The sequence below is a fragment of the Adiantum capillus-veneris genome, chromosome 23 (assembly GCF_014529385.1).
Source record: "Adiantum capillus-veneris isolate H3 chromosome 23, ASM1452938v2, whole genome shotgun sequence".
In the NCBI taxonomy this organism is placed as follows: domain Eukaryota; kingdom Viridiplantae; phylum Streptophyta; class Polypodiopsida; order Polypodiales; family Pteridaceae; genus Adiantum; species Adiantum capillus-veneris.
Window position 1 is genome coordinate 135,214,713 of NC_140953.1, and position 17,576 is coordinate 135,232,288.

General features: G+C 44.2%; 1 protein-coding gene across 2 annotated transcripts in view; it reads left to right on the forward strand.

Annotated features, from left to right (window-relative positions):
- Positions 1-2,634: 2,634 nt before the first annotated feature.
- Positions 2,635-17,576, forward strand: part of LOC147428633 (uncharacterized) — a 48,700-nt gene continuing 33,758 nt past the window's right edge. The window contains exons 1-3 of one of the 2 annotated variants that reach the window (XM_086496644.1): positions 2,635-3,327; positions 3,411-3,474; positions 4,420-4,701. In XM_086496644.1, the coding sequence (XP_086352770.1) occupies positions 4,428-4,701 (274 nt within the window). In that variant the 5' untranslated portion in view covers positions 2,635-3,327; positions 3,411-3,474; positions 4,420-4,427. The remainder of the gene's footprint in view (positions 3,328-3,410; positions 3,475-4,419; positions 4,702-17,576) is intronic. The other variant, XM_086496645.1, reaches the window with a different exon arrangement.

Consider the following 17,576-nt stretch of genomic DNA (forward strand, 5'->3'; position numbering starts at 1 on the left):
TTTCTCTCTCGTATACCATGTTTAGATATAACTTTTGTAATGTGTCTGTGTATAGGCAGTAAGAAATATGCTAGCACATTAAAGTTTATCTCAATGCTAGCACATCGAGATAAACTTTAATGAAACCTAAGAATTCAAGGCATTTAAGAAATACAAGTTTATTCACCATTCCAATTCTACAAATGGTAATAGAAGCGTAGATGGTACATGTATGTAAAGAAAGTGCCAGCATTGTTACCCTCCACTGTCACAAAACATATGATTAGTCCTATAACTGGAAAGCAAGTGTCATGATATAAGAATAATTGTTATCCATGTCGACCTTACAACCTTGTACTAAGAAGGCACCTATTACCCCTCGTAGATTGGTTGTGCCAAGTGTGGTATATGTCGATGAGCAACTTAGATAAGGTATCCACATTCATAATCTTTCACATAATTTTGTTGTAACTGAATAAATTCCATGTAGGTTATTTTTGTATTTCATTTTTTAAAATATTAAAGGCTACCTATAAAAACCTTGTAGCATAAATGAAAACACTTTGGGTGTAAGGTATATAGAGCATACAAGCAACATTGAGGGTGCATGCAAGGAAGAAGGCAATGTTAAACCCAGATGGTGTGGTATAAGGACAACCTTTTCTATTGAGCATTGATAGAGAAAGCAACAACAATCTTGAGAGCACAAGCTCTTACTATAGAGAAGGGATTGTTTGAATGTGCTCGAGTGGAGTTGTTTTTGAGACAACTTGACTTGAGTTAGATATGCTAGTTATTGCCTTGCTAAAGTACAATTTAGCTCAATTGATGATGTTTATGCTCATTTAAGCTTTTTTGCATGCATGAGTGTTGTTGTCGCTCTCTTGCCGCTTATGTGTCCCATGATGCTAGCTTGTTGATGATGTATAAACTAATGCACATGGATTTGTGTATGAATTTTGTTTATTTTGTGCGGTGGTAGTTTCCCTTGGTTTATGAGCTTTTGATAGTTTATGTAGTGATCTTGCAGATAGGAATGTCATACTATTTGCTTGTTTGATTATGGTGCTTATTTGTACATATTGACTACTACTAGCAGTTAGTATCTTCCATCATGTGTACGATCATTGTAGAAACTTCCATTTGTATAATATGTGGTATCTTCTTATGGCGGTTTCTTTGGCACATGTATGATCTTCTTTTGGCAGTTTCTTTGGCTCATTTGAAACCTTTATGATGGTCATGGTGAGATTTTTCGCAGCCAAATGTAGGGAGCATTGGGACTCACACAAGGTGGATTGGGTACTACTCAACCACCCTTGTGTGACCTAGCCATATGACATGTACATATGGGTATATGCGTTATGCCACATATGACATTGTTGTTTATCCTTAATGGCTTGTTAACCTTGCATTTAGAGCCTATGAAAACATGGCCAAACCTTTGCTGAATTGTGCTTTAACTCTTGTTTCTTATTGAGTGTCGGTTATGGATTCTCCGAATGAAAATACATTGTTTAATGTGGAAAAGTAAGATGGTAAGAATTTTTTAGATTGGAAAAATCGATTTTTGGATATTCTAATGCGAAATAAGGCAAGTTAAGAAAATAAGAACAGTAATTATAAGACACGGTTGCTTGACCAATCACCCAATTTAGAAGAAGTGCAATGATTACCTTAATATTGCTCTCAATAAGAGTGATAATAAAAAGAGAGGGTTAAATGACCAAGGATTCTACTCAGACTTCGTGCAAATCTTGTTGGTTTTAAACAAGTGATTGCTATTTAGCACTTGTTTGATGCGGTTCGCACTCTACTTGGTGGCTACCTTCTCTCTCTAGCTTCCCTCCTAATGATTGACCAAGCAACATGACCATGCAACTAGTCCCTTTATTGTCACCATGACACCATGATATTAACGCTTGTTAATGTCCCTCTTTCTCTCTCAACACAACATGTGATAGGGAAAGAATGATCTAAATTGTGAGAAGTGGGTTGCGAGTTTACCACACAATCTCTATGTGTCTGTGTGCATAAAGGTGTCAAAGCTGCTTGCAAGCCTAGTATCCAGAACCTTGGATTTTTAGTGGGGGGGTGGGGTTTGGGTTACAAAGGTATCGATTGTCCACTTTCCATGAGCCCTTACTAAAGATTGATGTTAATACAAAGTGTGGATTGCCATGCCAAGATTCAATCTTGGGACCCATATCTTTTATTTTTTTAATAGATAGAGTAGAACTTGAAATTACAACTCACACACCTGACTCCGTGAGGTGGAGCATCTCAGCCGGATAAGGTTGGCCAACCCATCATATGGACCAGGGGGGAACAACCCCTAAGGACTTCATGTCACACGAGCTGTCAAGGAGGTTTGAACCCAAGACCTTAGACGAGTGCTAGCTTAGTTGATAGAGCAAGGGACCCATATCTTTCCACTCATATACTCTCTTCTTCACTCTGACAGACTTTTATGGTAGCTCAAAGCAATCAAACCCATTGTTTATGTTTAATTTTCAATCTGGTCGAGCCTGCCCTTGCCCACACATCAAAACGGTCCCCATTTTCACTGGGTCACCCTCACCCCATGAAAATGGTCCCAAAGTTGGACTTTCATTGGTCGCCTTCCCCACATCCCCACATTTTCATGAAGTGCGGAATCTTTCATCAGTCCACATCGGCAAGCATGAGCTACTAGATTTTTTACGCTAGTGATTCGGTTTGCGCGCAGGCACACACAAATTATTCTGTAATCAGAAATCTACCGCCGGCAATCGCGTTCCTGCTAGAAAGCTTTCAATCTGTTGCTCAGTTGGGCTTCCAGCAGCCGTAGCGGCCTCTTTGCAAGCAGAAAAACAGAGCTCTGATTTAAATTTCGTTGAACTATTCCTTGCGTACGCTCCTAGAGCCGCCCTTTGCAATCACTCGTGAGCTCTTGCAATGCGATCTATTGTTAAACGTTCTGTCGGGAAGATTTTCTTTGCTCCCTTCCTTCACCTGGCTCAGAAGAAGGGTTTCATGCTACATCTCTTGCATTTTCTGTTGATGGTGGCTCTTAGCTTTGGCGATGTTGGAGGCGACTTCAGTGGATGCGGTTAAGTTTAGAGGCTTTTTCAAATCTGGTGGCACGACTGGTGGTTGGCTTGGCCCATAAGTAACTTCAAAAGAAAAGGCGCTCTCTTTCATTAGCCGACAAAATTGTACTTTGTTTGTTGAGTTGAGTGCTTCGACTGCAAGTAGCTTCTGTCTGCAGACAAAAGAAAGGAGAGGGAAGGAAAATCAGCTGCAGCCGGACAGCGCATTGGAGTTTTCTGCGCAAGCATCATCTTCGTGATTCCCTGCAGATCTAAGGTTGGTCTTTCATCATCTGGCATGCATGAGATCAGTCAATGGTGTTATGAATCAACAATCTCTTGCCATTCTTTGGATCGCAGCATTGACACCTTCAAGTGGCAAAAGGTTGGATGCAGCCAATCTGGACTCCTTAATGGTTGCAAGGTTAGGAGGAAAATGAATGTGAGGGTTATTAAAGAAACAAAGATATTAAGCAAGCTGTATATTATCAGGGATGCAAAGTATACAAGGCTCAGGTGTTGTGCTAAAAAAAATACAGCCATTTTCTTGGCTGTACGGATGTAGCAGCTTTTTTTCCTCTTGTAATCTTTTGTTGTTTTTTAAACTTCCGATGGGGTTGGCCATGAGCATGAATTTGTTTTGAATTTCCCTTGCGGTCTTCTGAAGCGCCATTTATTATTGCTCACGAAGAGTGTTTGAAGCCTCACTGGGTTTGAGTTAGATTGGCTATGTAAAGCTTGATTGGAGGGCTACAGTGAAGTTGAGAACTAGTTCTTCACCAACCTAGGTTGAGTATTATTCAAGCTAGGCTTCCACTCAGTATGACAAACACATAGGCCACATTCTCATACACGTTAATATCTACTTTCCTTTTGAAAGCTCCTTTTGAGCTTCCAAAGGAGGGGACTGAGAAAGCCTTTCCAATGGCCTTTGGTCTAGCAATGAGTTCAAGAGTTAATTAGGGGTGTCTTCTTAGCTGTTGTGTTTTTGAATCATGTATTTTTGCCAAACTTCTGTTTTCTTACTCGTTGTAAACGTGGACCAATTGTGTGGAAGCCTTTCTTTATCACCAGCATCATTGTAGACAAATCAATATGTGGGTTTACACTTGGAACACTTGTAATTCCATTATTATCAGAGGCTGTTTCAATTTTCAGCAGTATTAACTTGTACGGATGATCTTGTTATAGTTTGTAACGTGCATGGAGTTGGGTCTTGTGATCAGCTCTTTTATAGATGAGCCATTGATTCCATTTTACATTGCAAGTTTAGCTCTCAGGTGTTAGTGCATAGCCATGTAGATTTTTTTTCTGAGACTTTGAAAACGAGAATTCTTGTTTTACCAAGAACTTTTGTTTACTTATGCAGATCTAAACATGGGAGATGCTTCATTAGAGGCACCTGCTTTTCAGTTGCTTCAAGCTAAGCAAGCAGCGGATGCATCTGTTGGAGATTGTACGAAGGGCAATTTAGAAGAAGATTGTGTTTCAAGTGTCGAGAAGGAAGATCCATCGGAGGTGCTGAGCTTCAAGCATGCAGCAGATACACCTGTTGGAGATGTTACGAAGAGCAATTCAGAAGAGGACTATGCTTCAAGTGTCAAAAAGGAAGGTCCATCAGAGGTTCTGAGCAGTGCGATCAATTTTCAACGTATGCATGCTCAATGTCTTTTGCAGTTTCGACTATTTTCTTTAAGTTGTTGCAAATTAAGTGAAGCATTTAGATGCAAATACATCCCTGTGGGTATCTGTCTTTTGTAGCGCAACGTGTCTCGTAGGAGATTGTTCTTTGTAGAATTCTGCGGTAATTTTGGATTGTGATGGTATCGTTTTTCCACGTGTATGTGTACCTACAAATCAAAGTTTCACAATTCTTTTCAATGGTCTGCGAATAATCTGCTGATTTCTGCCCAAAGACATCGTAGAGTGATGATGTGGCAGCCGCAACGGCTGGCCAGACGATGACTTGACTGCCCCGGTACACTTGGACAGGCTGTACGCGCACAACGTCATGTAGCGGACTGCGTTGGCAACCATTCTATGCAGATGCTTTTTGGGTGTCTTCCTACATGGGATGAAGTCAACCAGTTGCTCTTATTGACAGAGTTGTTTTTAGCATTGACAGAGTTGTTTTTAGCAGTTGCTTCGTGCTTGCTCTTAGCAGTCCAGAGCTAAATTAACAAGGCCAGCGCGCCTACTGTATTCACATTTTTGAGTGGCTTCATGAGTCACAGAGCAGTTGTACTCTTTTGCTCTTTATTGCTACAGTAAAGAAAAACCGCCAGGGACCTGTTGTCAAGACTTCTCAGAGGGGGAATATGCCTCTTGTGCTTGTGCAGGTGTTGTCGTTTTGACTTCCGATTTTATGGGATAGACATCTGACTCACCTCCCAGCCATAGACACGAATTGGCACAGTGACACCACGTTGGCCCCTAAGGTTGGCGCCCCTTTCGGTATTCCTTTATTCAATTAGCTTTGGAGAAAAATCTGTAATACCCTACTTGCTGTCCCACTTTTATTGGGCTGAAAATGGCCTATTCTAGCCCAATTTCGGTAGCATAACTGCTGTAGGAGGCTTCACAAACAAAATCCCCATGACATAGGTGACTTTCCAGGTGCATTAGAGCACTTTTCTAAACTTAGCGAGAAATTACAGCAAGCTGAATTCTCTGTTTTCGGCCTCTAAAATGCATCAAAACACCTGCACATCAATTCCCTAGCTTCCTCAAAGCTCCTAATACTATTAGGGATCAAAAAGGGTCAAAACCCTACTTGCAAAAATACACAGCAGGCTGTAATTCCTTGTTTTGGCCTCCGTTTTGCGTGCCGGTCGAATCCGTAGCAAGCCTTCGAGCTCCCGCACTTGTAGGGCTAGTTGCCCTTTGAGTTGGACGAGATTTCTCTCGAGAAATCTCTCTGAATCAACCTGTACCTGCGGGGGATTATCAATTAGCTAACCCGGCACCTGTGCAAGAGGCTCTTGCCTTGGCAATCATGCATAAACCCACACTACTGTACATACAAATGAGTAGCCCTTGAGCTGTGCATCACGTATCTGTATTCAAAAGGGGAGAGGGTGCACGAGAGTGGAATCATCGTGCTACATAGAACAAGGGAGAAGGCAAGCTTTGATCACCTGCACCCACACCCACTACTCACACACACAGTAGTTCACAATGAAGAAGCAGCAGCCCAAAATCAGCCTCCTCTCAAAATTGGGCACCCCAAGTTGATGTGGCTTGTAGATTGGCTCACAGTCCGCCGCACGTGTCCAATTTGCCCCTTTTGAGTTGATTTCCTAGTATCCACCAACTTATAGAGTGTCGCACGGGGCCTAAATGACTCTGAACTGAGCCTAGCCACCCTTTTACCACTTGGATTTCAGTGCCGATTGGCGACCTGCCCTTCACTGTTGCAGGTGAAATTCTCGGCCATCGGTCGTTTCACATTGGCCATACAGTGTCCGGCTATTTGTGACTTCAAAAAGAGGGTCCCAAAAATCAAATAAAAATCAGGGGAAAGAAACCAATAACTAAGGTTAATGGTTGTCACAGCCTTGTGACACAATCCTTGGCAAGATTGTCACAAAGGGATGACATGGCATTACCACCTGGACAATCTGGGAGATAAAAAATGAATTTGTAAGTTACAACCCAACTTATGGTACCCCGTCCGAAGGGGCCACAAGGACAAAAGGATTGCGCAGAAATTATGCTGAGGTGTACGGACGACCCTCTGTAGAAATGCTTCCTCTTAGAATAAAACATCGGTTCATCGGAGTTCGAACTCTTAGAAGAGGATGAAGTCTCCTCCGAGCTATTAAATATTTCCGAGATTTTCAGTGGGATCTACTTTTCTTGGCCTTCTTCTTGTTCTTTCCGTGTCTTTGGATCTTTCGTCGTTTCTTGTCCTCATTGGAATCAGAAGAGGAAGAGCTGTTGGAACTATCAGAAGAGGATGAGGACGAACTGGACACACCTGCAAAGCGTACATGCTTCTTTGTTTTTCGTGTGTTTGCAAAAGTAGACTTATGACCCAAATAGCCCAGATAGTCTGTTGATTGGCTGTGCTCGTTTGATTGCTTCTTGGTCTTCAAGAGTCGGTTGACTCGTCTGTCGACTACGTCGTCAAGGTCATCTTCAGTGTACATCCGCGAAACGGGAGCTTTCTTCAAAGCTGACTTCAAAGCTGAATTGATGGCCGCCATCGAGAATGCATCTCATCAATCGGGTGCCGGGTCAAAAATGTCGCGTATTGGGGATCTTTAGAATAATAGAGCATTTGTGGAGCGCAGGCATCAACCTGCTGTTGATTTGTTCATAATCTGTGGGTCGGGGTGGCCCGTACTCTTCTTCTGAATCTCTTGAAGGTGGCTGACATACGTTTGAATCTTCCGTGCTTTCTCCCAACCCGAAGTTGTCAGGTGGGTTGTTCTGATCCTTGCGGGATTCGTCGACTGAATCCTTGTATGTCGCGATAGAATGGATCGGATTCTCTTGGTGTAAGGTGCAGCGGAATGAATGTTTGAACTTTGCTCAAGATGAGTGCTCCGAATTGTGCTCAAGGTTCCTTTAGGTCTCATGGAAGGGAGAGCCTTCCGTTCTTAATGAGAGAGTGCAACGATCACAAACAAAGTGAATGGACACTGTGCGTGAAAGTGCATGAGACTGAGAGATAGAGAGAGAAGAGAATACGACACCAGAGACGTCGTAAAACCCTCCTCCGAAGGCCCCACTCTTGTTGGCGAGAGTGGTCTACTATTGATTGCACAATCTCTACAATGCTTTGGACTTGCCGACGATGTCGACGACAATGAGGACGACGACGAGACGGGCTGAAATATGGAAACTCGAAGGGCTGAAATCTGCAAATCTTCTATCTGCTGAATTGTGACTCTATGTCGGTGACGATGTCGATGGCGACAATGCAACGACGACGCGCTGAAAACGCAGATGCTGAAATCTGCATTTTTTGGGCTGAAACTGTAAACCTTGCAGAAACTGACCGTGCGGCGAGGAACTGTTGCGGGAAGGTGGGATCTGTGAGGTTCGGGACTCGATCTGCGGTGTCTAAGGGCTGAAAACTGAAAACGCTGATGCTACTGTGGATTCCATCGCGAAGATCTGCAAAAACGCTGGCTTATCAGGCAGATCCAAAAACGCTAGGGCTGATTTTTGTGTTGATGCAAAAACGCTGGGGTTCTGCGGTGGGAAACTGCTAACTCTAGGGCTGATTTGTTCCTTGCTGTCACCGGGTTGATGCAGATGCAAAAACGCTGGCTGATCCTTGTTCTTGTCCAAAAAACGCTAGCTTGCTGCAGTGATGCAAAAACGCTAGGCCTCTTGGGTTCTGCTGAGAAGTTGCCTGTTGAGCTTGTGCTCCTGCTGCCTCTTCTGCCAATTAGTGCTAGCCTAGGTTTGCTTATATACAAACTTACTCAATTTGCCCTACCTACTTTCCAACAAAAGTCACTTAAAAATAAAAAGTGAAAAATGTCAAAAATAGGGAAGATAGGCCTATGGACTGTAAAAATGCTATTGATGGGATCTGACTGGAATCTGATGGTCATGCTGTGTGCAACTAGAACTCTAAGTGCCTGGGCATGCGCGGTCTGCGAACAGACTCACAAAAGTGCCAGAACACTTCTTAAGCTAGATTGACTGGACTGACTGAACCCTTGTCATGGTGTAGCTTGTCCACGGACACAGGGTTGGATGTGTCACGTGACATCCCCTCCTTTTCAAAGTGAGGTACTGGTACCGAACTGTATGGCGTCGAGGGAGATCACCAATAGCATTCAGAATCCTGGAAGGGACTCTTCGTTGGTCCACTCTGATGTGTGGGTCGTGCGGTACTTGAACTTCATAAAGGTCTGCAACGCTTGCTTCTCTGTGCCGCGCCGAAAGCGACACAAAGTCTTCTGTGGCTCCTTCAATGCTTCAACTTCATCGAGAGTCATGCTTCTTTCTTCTTCAAGAATCTCCATGGCTGAAAATTCCTGAAACCATTTCCAACACAAAACCATGAACATACCTATTCCATGTAAAGTGAGTGGAAAAAATCTTGTCGTCCTAATAGACTGTGCATGCAATGTAGATGAACAAAGAGACGGAGTGCCAAACCGTTCACCACACACACGCAAACAATGAGATCGAATCTTTCTCTTATGATCTAGAGCAATCAACTGTGGCAATTCACAACGGAAATGCCCATGCTTGGTGCTCATACTTTCATGTGCTCTTTTTACAAATGTGCCATGCCAAGGAAGAGACATGGAATGTGACTTCCTTACATACATACTTTTCATGAACAATCCACATACATTCGTGTTCATTCATGAGTGAAACGTGCTCAATGTACAATATGTCATGCTTAGGAAAAGGGATCACATAAAGACGCTGACTAAAATACAGGAAACGATCACAAATAAAACACTCGAACAATGCGTGCGTATGAATCATGCGAACACATAATACTTCCTGTGAGGGTTATTTGGACCTAGGCTCGAGAGCCAAGATCGATCCTTCGTGATTGATCGAATCTGCAACGAGGTTAGCTTCGCTAGGAAAAGCATCAACTAACTCATCATCCTTGTGAACAATCACGTCATCTTCATGCAACTCATCATGCTTGTGAGAAATCACATCTTGATCATGCAAATCATCATGCTTATCATTATTATTCAAATCATCATGCTTATCATTGTCATTCAAATCATCATCATGCAAATCATGTGTGTCATGCTTTGGAGAAGAAGAGACTGAGAGAGTCTCCTTTTCCCGAATCTCTTGCATCTGTGCCTGAACTTGAGAAAAGAGTCGCAAGAATTCTTTCATGTGTTGATCGCTCTTCTCTTATTGTGCTTTGGTCTCGCGGTCATATTCTGCTTGTCTTGCTTTGTTCTTGCGACGTATGGCTGCCACTCTTTCTGTGTATCGACGCTCTATGGCTGCCATCTTTTCTTCGTGTTCACGCTCTATTTTTGCTTTTCGGTCTAACTTCTTGTCCATAAACAATTGCGGTAACTCCTTCATGGGAGTTAGTGCAATCCTTGACGTAGATGGGGAAGGGGGAGGGTAGGAAAAACCGGAGGGTCGGAAAAACCTCCTGGTGGGGAAAATTCTTCTTCGCCTCCCTCATGCTCATCACCTCTAAGCGAAGTATCCATTCCGCTTCGAGTGATGACCATCCACTGAAGTCGAGGGTTCTTGTGGTCTTGGGTTCTTAAGTTCACGAGGAACTTGGGTTCTTGGGGGTCTTGGTTTCTTAAGTTCACGAGGAACTTGGGTTCTTGAGGGTTTTCTTTCCCTTGCAATCTGTGTTTGAGAAGGATCTTCTCTTCACCCGAGTTCTGCTCTTTTCCGCGGGCGCACCCCTTGGCGGCCTTGCGCTCACACCAAGGTTGCTTTCTCCCACCGCACGTCGATTGGCCGGCCGCTAAGTGCACGGTCCGCTCTCAATGAGTGAAAAGAGGCACAAGGGGAGGCTGGACAAGCCCTTCTTTCTTGGGATTCCTGTCACTCTTCAAAAACACGATTAGGAATCTACACGCCCCAGCAAACTTGGGTTCGTGTGACCTCACCAAGCAAAAAAAAACTTGTGATTTTTGTGGTTCTTTCCTTAGTGATACAGAACACTGCCAAAGCTCTGATACCAATGTAAGGTGCAGCGGAATGAATGTTTGAACTTTGCTCAAGATGAGTGCTTCGAACTGTGCTCAAGGTTCCTTTAGGTCTTATGGCAGGGAGAGTCTTCCGTTCTTAATGAGAGAGTGCAATGATCACAAACAAAGTGAATGGACACTGTGTGTGAAAATGCATGAGACTGAGAGAGAGAGAGAGAAGAGAATATGACACCAGAGACGTTGTAAAACCCTCCTTTGAAGGCCCCACTCTCGTCGGCGAGAGTGGTCTACTATTGATTGCACAATCTCTACAATGCTTTGGACTTGCCGACGATGTCGACGACAATGAGGACGACGACGAGACGGGCTGAAATCTGGAAACTCTAAGGGCTGAAATCTGCAAATCTTCTATCTGCTGAATTCTGACTCTATGTCGGTGACGATGTCGATGGCGGTGATGCGACGACGACTCGTTGAAAACGCAAATGCTGAAATCTGCATTTTCTGGGCTGAAACTGTAAACCTTGTGGAAACTGACCGTGCGGCGAGGAACTGCTGCGGGAAGGTGAGATCTGCGAGGTTCGGGACTTGATCTGCGGTGTCTAAGGGCTGAAAACTGAAAATGCTGATGCTACTGTGGATTCCGTCACAAAGATCTGCAAAAACGCTGGCTTGTCAGGCAGATCCAAAAACGCTAGGGCTGATCTTTGTGCTGATGCAAAAACGCTGCGGTTCTGCGGTGGGAAACTGCTAACGCTAGGGCTGATTTGTTCCTTGCTGTCACCGGGTTGATGCAGATGCAGAAACACTGGCTGATCCTTGTTCTTGTCTAAAAAACGCTAGCTTGCTGTAGTGATGCAAAAACGCTAGGCCTCTTGGGTTCTGCTGAGAAGTTGCCTGTTGAGCTTGTGCTCCTGTTGCCTCTTCTGCCAATTAGTGCTAGCCTAGGTTTGCTTATATACAAACTTACTCAATTTGCCCTACCTACTTTCCAACAAAAGTCACTTAAAAATAATAAGTGAAAAATGTCAAAAATAGGGAAAGTAGGCCTATGCATTGTAAAAATGCTATTGATGAGATCTGACTGGAATCTGATGGTCATGTTGTGTGCAACCAGAGGATATGCATCTACTCTAAGTGCCTGGGAATGCACGGTCTGCGAACACTCACAAAAGTGCCAGAACACTTCCTAAGCTAGACTGACTGGACTGATTGAACCCTTGTCATGCTGTAGCTTTTCCACGGACACATATGGTTGGATGTGTCATGTGACACCTGGGAAGGAAAATTGACCAAGCTCTGATACCACTGTAACAGACTTGGACACCCCAAGTCGGGAATCTAGCTCAACACACGAGAAATCACTTAAATTTACTTCAAACTTCAATAGATTCAACACGGCCTGGCTAGTTTTGTGCCCAGATTGGCCCCAAAGTTTGACGCCCCTTTATATTTTTATATTAACAATTGAGCAAAGTACAAATTCTGTGGGTCCTCTCTGCTCACTGCTCTCAAGCAAATCTGGCAGAAGAGAGATCTCAGTTACATATTTAAAGCCCCATGACCTAAAAGTAGTTACATGAAAAGCTTCAGGTCTCCAAAAGCATCAAGTCCCAAAAGCTTCTGGCCTCCCAGCTAGCGCCCAATGGCAACCAACACAAAACGCGGCGCTCTTCACAGAAAATCTGTACGGAATGCCACATCAGCGGTCTCCGCAAGTTTCGCAAGTTACACCAACCAATATGACTTTCTCAAGGATAAGAGCAAGAAAACCAAATATTTCAAGGAGGGTGGACAAGCACTTAAGTTTGATACTTTTTCAGGCTTTTGAGATACGCACAAGGTCCTCGCTTTTATTCAACAGTTCGACATAGCTTATTCTGGAGGGCGCTATTCAGAGCACTCCAAGGTTTGGAGGGCATCATCTTATTTGAAAGAAAATGCACAGACATGGTGGTCCACTTCTCTTGCTACAAAAGGAAGCACCGACAAAGTGGTTGAAGTTCAAGCGACTTTTCACTTCCTCTTGGCTCACTTAGGAGTACGAACGTGATGTGATTACCACTTGGAATCACCTTTGGATGATCAAGGAAGATACTTTGGATACTTATTGTTAGAGATTTTAGGATACCTTCTTACCAGACTCTTCTTTTTAAAACATCACTTTTAAGGAATAGATCGAGCGATTATGTTGTGGTCTACCCAAAGAGATACGAGATTATTGCTTATTGCATAAGTCTTGAATCCATACAACAACTTATGGGACATGCTATGCAAGGGTTTGTGTCACAAAGTGATGACGTGGCTGCCCTAACTGGGAAAACTCTAACCCTAACTGCAGAGAAACCGAAACCCTAATGAGCAGGCTGCGGAGATGACACGTGGCGGCCGGAAACAGTGCTGACGTCGTAGCCCGCGATTTGCGACGCGTTTTGTGGCCAGCTGTACGGAGGTCCAGCTTTTTGGCTGCTTTTTCCTACGCTTTGGAGAGAGAAAAAAAAGGCCTCTTGCTTTATTTTTAGCAAGAGAGAGAGAAAGCCTCTTTGCTTTTTTTTAGAGAGAGAGAGAGAGAGAGAGAGAGAGAGAGAGAGAGAGAGAGAGAGAGAGAGAGAGAGAGAGAGAGAGAGAGAAATTCCTGCTTTCTTTTTACAAGCTTTTGAGCTTTTGATTTTGAGCTTTTGGGGCTCTGCTTTTGGCATCCCTTGTACTCTTTAAATAAGTGGGTATGCCCCTCACAACTCAGAGCATTTGAACGCAGAGTCTGAGTGTGAGCGCTTGCTCGTACTCTTGTACTTTGAACTAAGATTAATACAAAAAGAAATACCGAAAGGGGCGCCAGTCTTTGGGGCCAATATCTCTAGGCACGGAACTCCGCCGGGCCAGTGTGAATCAATTGTGAACTGTGAACTGTTTTGAAGTGGTTATTTGGTGCTGTCGTGGGAGATTCTTGATTTAGAGTGTCCAAGTCTGTTACAGTGGTATCGGAGCACGGTCGATTTCTCTTTTACGGGAAATCCGATCCCAATTTTTTTTTCCGTTGCACCTATGGCTTCACGCAAGGATCGGTCGACTCCCTCTGCATCCGAAGATGCGGCAAGGGATCACAACAAAGATTTTGGCAAGGGAGTATGGCCCGCCTCGGCCTACTCAGGCGGAGGGTCGAGAGATGGAGCATCGTCAATTGATTGGGGATGCAACAAAGATGATGCTCAATTTTGCGAAGGACGCAAAATTTGCAAAATATATGAGCGAGACTTCTTTTCAGGAAGTGCATGCGCAGTGGTAGAAAACCACAACACCACCCCCAAAACCCGCTCTCAAGAAACCTTTTGCTCACAAGAAGTATGCAGAGAAGGAGTTAGAAGAGGTGGTTGATGCACGGATTGCTCAAACTTTTTGATGCGCAAAACAAAGCTAAAAAGCACGGCAAAAAGGAGAAGAAAGGCACTGACTTCCCGGGTTATTTGGGTCGTCAGTTGACATTTGAAAAGGCAAAGAAACAGAAGAAGCGTGTTCGATTTGAAGAAGTACCCAGTTCTTCTTCTTCTTTTTCTTCTTTTGACAGTTCTTCTAGCTCATCTGACTCGAGCGAAGAAGACCGCAAAGGCAAAAAGCGAAGCAAGAAACCACGCTTTGGAAAGGGCAAGAAAAAGACAAAGAAGTCTAAATCTCGCCTAGTGAGTGACAGTTCTACAGAGGACTCATCTACAGACAGTTCTAACTCTGACGACAACAACGTTTATGCAAAGAAGAAGAATTTTTATAAAGCCAACCAATATGACTTTCTGGAAGATAAAAGCAAGAAGGTTCGAGAGTTTAAGGAAGGTGGACAGTCAATTAAATTTGACACGTTTTCGGGATATAGAGATGATTCGAAGGCTTTGTCTTTTGTACAGCAGTTTGACATCACTTTCGCGGGAGGACACTACTCAGAGCACTCTAAGATTCAGAGAGCTGCCTCAAGGGGAATGCTCGAACTTGGTGGTCCACGCTTCTTTTAAACAAGACTGTGCCAGTTAAATGGCTGAAATTTAAGAAGCTTTTTCTTTCTTCTTGGTTGACTCAAGAGTATGAACGCGATATACGAGCTGCTCGGAACCATCTTCGGATGACCAAGAAAGATACAGTGGACGCTTATTGCGAGAGATTCTGGAGCTCTTTTCTACCCGCCTCTTCATTTAAGAAGATCTCGTTCAAGGAACAAATTGAGTGGTTTACCTTGGGTTTATGGCCTCTGTCTGTTTTGCAAGCCTAATCGAGGGCGATTACAATGCTTTCAAGAGGGGGGTATGTCACAAAGTGATGACGTGGCTGCCCTAACTGGGAAAACTCTAACTCTAACTGCAGAGAAACCGAAACCCTAATGAGCAGGCTGCGGAGATGACACGTGGCGGCCGGAAACAGTGCTGACGTGGCAGCCCGCGATTTGCGGCCAGCCGTACGGAGGTCCAGCTTTTCGGCTGCTTTTTCCTACGCTTTGGAGAGAGAAAAAAAAAGCCTCTTGCTTTATTTTTAGCAAGAGAGAGAGAAAGCCTCTTTGCTTTATTTTAGCAAGAGAGAGAGAGAGAGAGAGAGAGAGAGAGAGAGAGAGAGAGAGAGAGAGAGAGAGAGAGAGAGAGAGAGAGAGAGAGAAATTACTGCTTTCTTTTTACAAGCTTTTGAGCTTTTGATTTTTAGCTTTTGGGGCTCTGCTTTTGGCATCCCTTGTACTCTTTAAATAAGTAGGTAGGCCACTCACAACTCAGAGCATCTGGACGTAGAGTCTGAGTGTGAGCGCTTGCCCGCACTCTTGTACTTTGAACTCAGATTACTACAAAAAGAGATACCGAAAGGGGCGCCAGTCTTTGGGGCCAATATCTCTAGGCACGGAACTCCGCCAGGCCAATGTGAATCAATTGTGAATTGTGAACTGTTTTGAAGTGGTTATTTGGTGCTGTCGCGGTAGATTCTTGACTTGGAGTGTCCAAGTCTGTTACAGTTTGCTATGCATTCGGGTACTCTTACGTATCCAACTGATAACCCTTTGACAACTAGGAGTGGACAAAATTTGAATAATGGTAGCAGAAGAAAAGAGAAGTTTTAGAAAAAGAAAGATACACGTCCCCGATTGACTGAGGAATTGATCTCCGAGTACTTAAAAACGGGGAAGTGCTTTGAATGTGGGGAACAAGGACATATATTAGCACGGTGCCCCAAGAAGGCACCCAGAGGACAATCGGAAGATAGGCCAGAGAGTTCCAGAGCAGCCGAAGAACGCGGAAGGAAAGGAAAGACGCTAGCAGGACTGGTACCAGATTATGTGGGGATGGACTGTCACGAGATTGTGACAACCACTATATATCTTTGCTGGTTTCTTTCCCTTGATTTTTATTTAATTTCTGGGACTCTCTTGTTGAAATCACAAATGCCCGGACCTTGCATGGTGTCACAAGACGGGCATCACGTGCCAATAGAAAAGAACAGACTCAACAGACTTTTAGCATTTCAGTAACAACTGAAGAGAGAGAGAGAGAGAGAGAGAGAGAGAGAGAGAGAGAGAGAGAGAGAGAGAGAGAGAGAGAGAGAGAGAGAGAGAGAGAGAGAGAGAGAGAGAGAGAGAGAGAGAGAGAGAGAGAGAGAGAGAGAGAGAGAAATGAAAATGAAATGTTATATTAACGTCTTCAAAAGGCCAAAATGACCTATGAGACCAATCAGTTACAAAATAGTGAATCTAATACCATGTCTGGGTACAAAAGAACTAGAAAAGAACTAGAAGTGGAACAAAATACTACTACTACTACTACAATCTAAAACTACGTGGGTGTAGCAGCTGATACAATAGGTACCCGGTAAACTGGATGTAACAGTGTGTGAAACAAAGATGGAAGAAATGGTGAGGATCCATCCTCATCTGCACTCTGGATGTCGAGAGAGTATGGCTCGAATCTTCTGTTGTAGTCTCCGTCGATGCTGTGTAGCTCCTCTCCTCAGTCGCGGTCGTCTGTATCTCTGTAGCTCCAATGCTCGGTCGATGAGAGTGCCAGTAGTGGTCGAATGAGTGTGGGACGAGCTCTGCAGTGGTGGCTGCTCCTCTGGCTGTCCCATATCTAGTGAAAAGAAATCTGTAATGTGTCTCTGGGACTGCCTCTCTCTAGCTCTCCCCAGTAAAGTGTCTCTATACCTGTGTAACTCAAGTAGATATAGTCCAAGACATCTCTGATCCTCATAACTCATGACCCTAGATAGAGGACCAAAACCCTCTCTGAATAAGCAGTGGAAACGCCCCCGTATCTCATAGAACATTGTGCAATGACATATGTAGTGCAACTCTGTCTCTGGCTCTCTCTGGCATAATCGGCATATCCTGCTGTCTGCTGGTATCCCTTTGAATCTACCAGTCTAGCTGGGTCGAATCACAAACCCATCTCCTGTGAGGTGGAGAAGATGCTCTCTATAGAAAGCCATCTTCGTGCTCAACTCCTGAGGCGGCTCTATCCATGTCCTCCTGGTGTCGAGCTGGATCAGGTCCTGACGAATGAGTCTAGTGATCTCCACCCCTGTAAGAGACAGCGAGGGTGCCTGAAAAGAATACTGGAAAGGGGGCAACCTGTCCATGGTGAAGCCATGCGTCTGAAACCATGAAGTCATCTGTGCATACCAGCATGAAGTGTCCCCCTGTAGAGCTAACTGTCTGGAAGACTCAAGGGCCAGTCTAGCATATCTGTCTCTAGTAGTATCCCATAGGCTGTGCACAAAGGACACTGATCTGGTAAGCGCCTCAATCTCCATGGGGGGGGCAGCTAGCTCTGCTCGAATGATCGCGTGAGGTACGGAGGCCTTGGCTCTAATCAATCGGGAGATCATAGATACCAAGGGCCTCTCCATACGTCTCCAACCATCCTGGCCTACAGAAGGTCCCCAT